Genomic DNA, 7,643 nt, shown 5'->3' with positions numbered 1-7,643 from the left:
TCTGGGCTTTTGTTCTTGGTTTCTCTTCATTTCCTCTTGGTTCTTCTTCATTTCCTCTTGGTTCCTACACATATTGTTGAATTGGTCTTCCATTCTTTTCATCCACCTTATGGCCATTTCTCTGTATTCTTTTTCTGACAGGTTGCTTGCCTCCATTGCCTCCCTTTTGTTTACTTCCTTTTCTGGTGATGCCTGTTTTTCTTTCATATGAGAGCTGGTTCTTTGTTTCACCATGATCTCTCTTCTCCTGTTCTTTGGTTCTCTCTTTGCTGCGTTGATTTAAAGGCACAAAATACAACACATCAAGGCACCATGTACCAGGCACCGCTCTGTGTTGTTACTGGGATTGAGGTTCAATTTCTTAAAGACCGGATTGGCAGTATAGTGGATGTGGGTGGCTATCAGTCCAGATATAGGGATTATGTAATTTTGTCTGCCAAGAGCATCTCCTTCTGCTGAAAAAGACCCCCCCCCCATTTAAGCAATCTTATCCTATATAATCTATACTAATAAAAGGGTAATATGCTAATTAAACCAGGTCAACTGGCCATCCTCTGGATTTCCGACTTCCTTCCAGACAAAGCCATGGTGGTGGGGGCTGAGGCAGAGAGGGCAGTTGGGGGTGAGATCAGGCTGGCAGGGGAGGACCTTTGGGGGTGAGATCAGATCAGCAGGGGAAAGCAGTTGGGGGTGAGATCAGGCCAGCAGGGGCGGCAGTTAGGGGCGATCAGGCAGACAGGCAGAGGCAGTTAGGGGCGATCAGACAGACAAGCAGGTGAGCGGTTAGGAGCCAGCTGTCCAAGATTGCGCGAGGGATGTCCAAAGGGTCCCCGATGGGAGAGGGTGCAGGCTGGGCTGAGGGAAACACCTGCCCCCGTACACGAATTTTGTGCACCGGGCCATTAGTTTATTTATAATTTCCTGTACCTGACTATCTATTGGGCACCATGAATAAAGAAGTGACTTTAAAATAGGCCTTAATCTCAAGGAGCTCCCAGCCTGATAGGTGAGACCGGTTTATTAAAATAAAATAAAATAAATAAATAAAATACTGTCCTAGCTGGTTTGGCTCAGTGGATAGAGCATCATCCTGTGGACTGAAGGGTTCCAGGTTCGATTCTGGTCAAGGGCACATGCCTGGGTTGCGGGCTTGATCCCCAGCAGGAGATGTTTAGGAGGCAGTCAATCAGTGATTCACTCTCATCATTGATGTTTCTATCTCTCTTTTCCTCTCCCTTCCTCTCAGAAATCAATAAAGATATATTTAAATAATAAAAATAAATAATAATAATAATAAAAACAGTATGATGAGGACTATACTTCTACCATAGGGCAGTGGGAATGACAGAGGGGCTTGCTTAACTGTCTTTGGCAGATAGAAAAGCTTTATAGAAGAAGGTATATTTTATCAGACAGAGAAATCTGATCACTTAACTTCTCTGCCCAAAACCTTCCATTGGTGTACATTTTCTTTTTTTTCAGTAAAAAACAAAGTCTTTACTATAGCTTGCATGGCCCTACAAAATCTGGTTCCCCATTACTCTCACCTCCCCACCCTCACTAGACTCCCTGCTGTTCTTTGAACATACTCAGGGCCTTTGTACTTGCTCTTTGATCTGTCTGGAATGGTCTTGCCCCAGTAGACCCCTGAGTCATGTCCTCATGTTATTCACGTTTCTTCTCAAAGAGTACTCACTCAATTGATGTCTTCCCTGACCATCCTATTTAAATGACAGCTCCTGTTCATCAATCCATGTCCACTCTTCCCTGCTTTATTTTTCTCCGTAGGATACTATTTAATTTAACTTTGTTTGCCTCCCTCTCCACCTCCACCAAGAATAAGCTCCAGAAAGACTGGGAGTTTGTTTTTTCATTTCTGTATCTTTAGTAGCTAAAACAGGGCCTGGCACATAATATTTCTAGAATGACTGGTCATTCAACAGATGTCTGCTTTCAATAAATAAATATATTGTGTGATTAGATTTTTTTTAAATTCTCATAACTACATTCTAAATGTTAAAGGATCTCAAATTTTTGGAAACTGCATTGGAAGTTAATTTCTTGCTTAGGAAGTTGTTCACACTGTAATGAGAACATGGGGAAAATGAGGAGTAATGAAAATTTCTCTCTGAAAGTTAAAGTGTTTCCTAGGAATGTATTAATTTCAGAAAGTTAAGTCTATTTGTTTAATGTGGGTATCTATTCCATAATCCTTGTTTATTGCCATAATTCCTCTCTTAATTCCCATCCCCTTTCCCATTTTAAGGTAAGAACTACTAAGCCAAAAAAGAGAAATGTAAAAATGAAATATAAAAATAGATTGATCTTAAAAATAAAAATCAGAATTTCTCTGTTGATTGTGATTTGAGCTCCTAAGGAAGAGTAAAAGAGAGGTGAGATTTTTCAGGACAGAGGCTAAGTCATTGGTAAATGAGTGACTGTATTATTCAGAGTGCTTTGACCCCTTAGCCTGGCAGCCTGGTGCATCCTTTAGAAGGTGTACCAGCCATGCATGTGAAGACTGATCAGCCCCCCAACCCCCCCATAAGAATTTACTAGAGCTGCAATATAGTATAACTTTCTCTTCTTTTTTATTCCTAAATCTTCAGCATGTTCAAATTGGTGAGAGAGCTCAGTTCTGACTCTAAACCTTACTATTAAAAAAGCATGTCATCTTAGGAGGGAATGGCTAGAAGTCAAGTCTTGTGTTCTGTTCCTGGTTCTGTCATTTTTTTCTGGGCTCATGTCCTCATCCACAAGTGATAGGGCTGGATTATACTATCTCTGAGGCTACCACCTCAAGCTTGGTCAGTCTGACTTTCCAGGGGCAGGCAAATACTTGTGAGTGGCCAAATAGTGTGCCCTACCTTGAATACAAAAGGAAAATTTTTCTTTCCCTTTTAGTTTCCTCTGGGAAATGGTTGCTCTTTTCTAGTTGACCACAGCATTGCTAGAATACACATGTAATTTGTGTGAAACACTAGAATACAGTGGGGAAACTGCTTTTCCGGAATTCCAGATGCTCTGCACAATGTGAGCAGTGTATGGTTTTCTTCCCCAGGAGTTAATGGGGGAGGGCACATGACGTTGTTCCCCTCCCTTTCTATTTTGCATTAGGATGCAACATAATTGACATTTTAGAGCTATTAATAGTTCCTGTCAAAAAAAATATAGTAAGAACCTTCTGAAATGCCACTTAAATGAGGTCTATGTTTCCCACCTCCACTCACCTAAATAATACATTTTTAATCATGTTTGCCTGTTATAGCTCTTCTACTTTGTGCAAATCTTTCCTGTAACTTTGTGCCTCCAGTAACTTTGTTAAGCAGCGAGGGCACCCATAGGTCTGTTTTGAGGGTGAGAAAATCGGGGCAATATAGAGACAACTGTTTGTAGAAAGAGCCCGTGAGTCAGGAGAACTGGATTCTAGCCCAGCCTTGCCAGACTGATGTGTCTTTGGGCAAGTCAGCTTAGCCTTTCTGAGCCTCAGTTGCCTCATCCATAAAATGGAGATAATTCCTGTCTCCACTTACCCTCATGTGGGCTTAGTGGGACGCTAAGATGAAGTGATGAAAATGTCTTTGTACTGTAATGAGGTATGTAACAACAATAATAAGTATAACTTGTCTACAAGCTACAGAGAATTAGATGCAGTGCCAGAATTAGTACCAGTGGACTCACACCCAGCCCTGGCATTGTGTTAAAAAAGCCAGCACCACCCTAGCAGGTTTAGCATCTGAAAGGAGTAAGTTTTCCTTCCCTTTTCTTCCTCACCTTACCAGCTTAATTTAGTTTTAGGTAGCAATTCTATTAAAATTTTAATGCTTGATTTGTTTTACTTATGGTAATATATTTTTTTCTTTTTAAAAATCTGATTAGGAAATTTGTACATAGACTCCAGGCAAAATCTCCCTCCTTCAGTGATGCCACCTCCTGGTTATCCTCATATCCCACAGGCACTCAGCACTCCAGGAACAACGATTACAGGTACTTTGGGATGTGGTATGTTGCAATTAGTACTTATAATTTAATATTGAAAAGCTTGAGCCTGTCCTAACAGTGAGTGAGGCTGCCTTTAGAGGGAATGAACTCTGTGCTAAAGTGGGCGGGTGCACAAATCTGGAGAGCTACTTGGCTCCAGTGCTGGTGAAAGGATTTAGGTGTCGTTCGGTGTTTGGACCATATGACCTGATACTATCTAGCCCATGATACTATCTATGATTCTAGTATTGTCCTGTCTCTCTAAGAGGTTGGGGCATAAAGTGTGTCCTGGTGTCTTAACACATTGCGTACCGCATAGAATAATCTCTAAGACATATGCCAGGGACTGCACGTTTTTGGGCAAACTGCACATTATTTAAATCATCATAATGCACTTTAGGTGTTGTTTTTCAATAATTATAACATTTTTATTTACAAAAACAATTAAATAAGTTCCTAGTACTTTTTTAACGTATGGTACTGCGTAAAACATTTTTCTCTATGGAGAGGGACCAAACAAAATTTACATAAGTATCTAGATTCGCTCCTTTTTCCATGGGCATGAAAAACAAGAACACTCGTGAGCGGTCCTTAAGAGATGGTGCGTGAAACACAAGAAAACTCCTGAGCGGTACGAAATGTGTTAAGTCTCTTTGAAGCTATTTGACTTTGATAGACTTCAAGTTTTAAGAACCTACTTTGATTAGCTCCTATATATTCATTCTGAACTATATTCATTTGAAGTTCCCCCAGCTGTAGTTTCCAGGGAAGTACCTTACAGAGGACATAAGTTTCAGAAGTTACTAGTCCATAAATTTTTTCCCCTAAGTTCCTGAATGTAGAATGTTATGTTTAGCGGGGCAGTAGAGGCACAATTTTAGAGGTAGAAAGGGTCTTAAGGATTATCTAGATGGGGAAATGGAAGCTCAGAAGGGGAAATACCTTGCCTAGAGCCACCAGTTTGACAAATGGCCAAACCAAGACTCAAGCTTTGATGTCTGGATTCAGAGTTCATGATTTTTCTTATATGCCACACACCCCTTTACTTAGACTACTTGAGGAAAAGATAAATGGTAGTGTGGAGGAGTGGGCTTCAAACTCCAAAAGGACTGTGTGCCAGGCAACAGTGAAGGAGGAATTGGGACTAAGTGACATGTGTTTCCTGTCCTCAGTGCTCACCAGTAACTTGTAGGTGGTAAGATAAGGTAGTTAAGACTCTGGAGCTAGATCCCCAGGGTTTGAGTCCCTGGTGCTTTGACACTTGATAGCTGCCTAATTCTCCTCTCTCAGCTTCCCTATCTGTAAAAGGGGGCTAATAACACTACCTAACTCCTAGCCTTGTTAAGAGAATTAAATGAGGATTGTATGTAAATCACTTACATTAGTGCCTGGCAGATAGTAAGAAATTTATACATTAAAAATAAATAAACACAGGCATTTCTGCTATCCTGTGATATACTGAAAACCTTAGCATTTTATAAAATTGTACATTAAAAGTTACAGGGCTTAAGAGAAAAATAAGATTAGCAGCATATTTCTTGAAACTTTGTATTCAGAATACTAACAAAAACTATAATTGGTACAAATTCCACAACAGCCCTAGCTGATTTGGCTCAGTGGATAGAGTGTTGGCCTGAGGACTGAAGGGTCCCAGGTTCGATTCTGGTCAAAGGCATATTCCAGGTTATGGGGTCGACTCCAGTAGAGGGTGTGCAGGAGGCAGCCAATCAATGATTCTCTCTCATCATTGATGTCTCTCTCTCTCTCTCCCTCTCCCTTCTTCTCTGAAGTCAATAAAAAATATATTTTAAAAAATTCCACAACAGTTAAAGAACATGTTTAACTCCTAGTAAAAGAATAAATTCTACAAATAAATAAAAATTATTTTTAAAGAAAGAATCTGGTTTGGAAGGCGGTTTGTCAAAGCTATGGAGATAAAGGCAGAATGCACCAAATTGGGGAGCACAAATAGTGCATGGCCACACTGATCCAAGAAGAGGAGCATGGGGAGAATAGGCATGTGTATCTGCGGTGTCCTCCGGGCTTACTGCACCCAGCCGTGTGCATGTCCTCTGTGTTCACCTGCTGTTACTTGGTGGCACAGAAATTAACTTGCTGAGGAAATAAATTGACATAATGTGACTTCGGTGGTATACTAACATTATTCTCCTATTTACCATTCCCAAGTGAGCCAACTCATCTTACTGAAACTTACCAGAACAGAACAGACTGTGAGGGAAATGGCTGTGTCAGCACTGAGCACTCCACCATTCCTTTCATGCCTTCTTTGCTGCAGCCTGGTGTAATGGGAAGAGTGTTGGTTTTGGAGTCGAGTGAACTGAGTTCAGATCCTATTTCTTCTCCTTACTAGTTGTATGACTTTGGGTGACTTGCTCATTCTCCTAAACCCAGTCTCTTTTATCTATAAAATGAAATTATAAGAGACACCTTGTAGAAGGCTTCTGGGTGTTTTAGTGAGATAATGTGTCTCAGCATCTGGCATATGGGAAGTGCTCAGTAGGTTTTCGCTTACTGTGTCACTACTGACATTGCCTGCTTCCTTCCAGGCCACCACGGAGCTATGAACCAGCAGCACATGATGCCTTCCCAAGCCTTTCAGATGCGGCGCTCCCTGCCTCCAGATGACATCCAGGATGACTTTGATTGGGATTCAATTGTGTAGAGCTTGTTTCTGCAAGACCGCACCCCAGCGTCACCTTTCTGTGCAGTGAAGGGAAAGGTTTAAGAGAATCCAGTTGAGAAAACAAAGTTGCTAATCACTACCAATGTTATAAAAATTTCTTTTGAAGACAATCAAAAAGATTTTAGCTGGATAACTTTGCTTTTATCTGACCCAAACAAGTACTACATGTTTGTCTCCTGCCAGCTCTCCTGTGTAGCTCCTAACTGTTGTGTGATTTAAACAGCTTTTGCATATTTGTGTCAATTTGATGTTGACCACAAGTGCCAGACTGATTTTTCAGACAGAGCCTGTTTTGCTGCAAGCAGTTTATAGATACATATGTGTAAATATATGTACAAAATTTACTGAAATGCTTCAGTTTTTTCTAATTGGATTATTAGATCTTGAAAAGAAAGTTACTGTGACTTTTTATTCCTTGTTAGGCTATTTTCTGCAGGATGCTTTTAACTGATGTGGGCAACTGAAAGGAAATAGGTTTTTTTTTAAAGCCCAGTTCCCTTTATTTAATCTTTTCAGAAATGTGGGTATTGAGTTCTGCCCAGTAAGTAAAAAACCCAGAGTTTGATACTCTGACAGTCCAGAGGGGCACATTGAGAACTGACCAAATTTGTTTTGATGCTTGGGGATTGTAGAGTTTATGTTGTACCTTGTCAGTGTCTGTTTTCCTAAGTCTGCATTATAATAGCTCTAAAATTTATTTGATTGATTAGAAGAAGTTGGTCATTGCTTGGCTCTTTAAACAGATCGCTATCTCCACTTATTTATTATTCAAAAGTGTTATTTTAATATTTATTGCTACCTTCTGTGAATGCTCAGCTCTAATTGGATTTATTAAGGAGAAATGGGGTATCTGAAAGCACAGAAATATTTTTCTTGATAAGAGTTTTCAGATAAGACAATCAGAGAGATTGTGTTATTCTTGTGACCATCACTCCTCATACCATGTGAATGTTTCTCT

The 7,643-nt window shown here is 40.3% G+C and overlaps 1 protein-coding gene across 3 annotated transcripts in view; it reads left to right on the top strand.

The window, feature by feature from the left end:
- FOXJ3 (forkhead box J3) overlaps positions 1 to 7,282 on the top strand; it is a 134,097-nt gene extending 126,815 nt beyond the window's left edge. For all 3 annotated transcript variants that reach the window (XM_006762576.2, XM_006762577.2, XM_015563174.1), the window contains 2 exons: positions 3,880 to 3,987; positions 6,549 to 7,282. In XM_006762576.2, coding sequence (XP_006762639.1) covers positions 3,880 to 3,987; positions 6,549 to 6,664 — 224 coding nt within the window. In that variant the 3' untranslated portion in view covers positions 6,665 to 7,282. The remainder of the gene's footprint in view (positions 1 to 3,879; positions 3,988 to 6,548) is intronic.
- The last annotated feature ends 361 nt before the right edge of the window (positions 7,283 to 7,643 follow it).

The sequence above is a fragment of the Myotis davidii genome, unplaced genomic scaffold (genome assembly GCF_000327345.1).
Source record: "Myotis davidii unplaced genomic scaffold, ASM32734v1 scaffold458, whole genome shotgun sequence".
NCBI lineage: Eukaryota > Metazoa > Chordata > Mammalia > Chiroptera > Vespertilionidae > Myotis > Myotis davidii.
The sequence above is the reverse complement of the archived record's forward strand: the minus strand, read 5'-3'. Positions and strand labels throughout refer to the sequence as shown.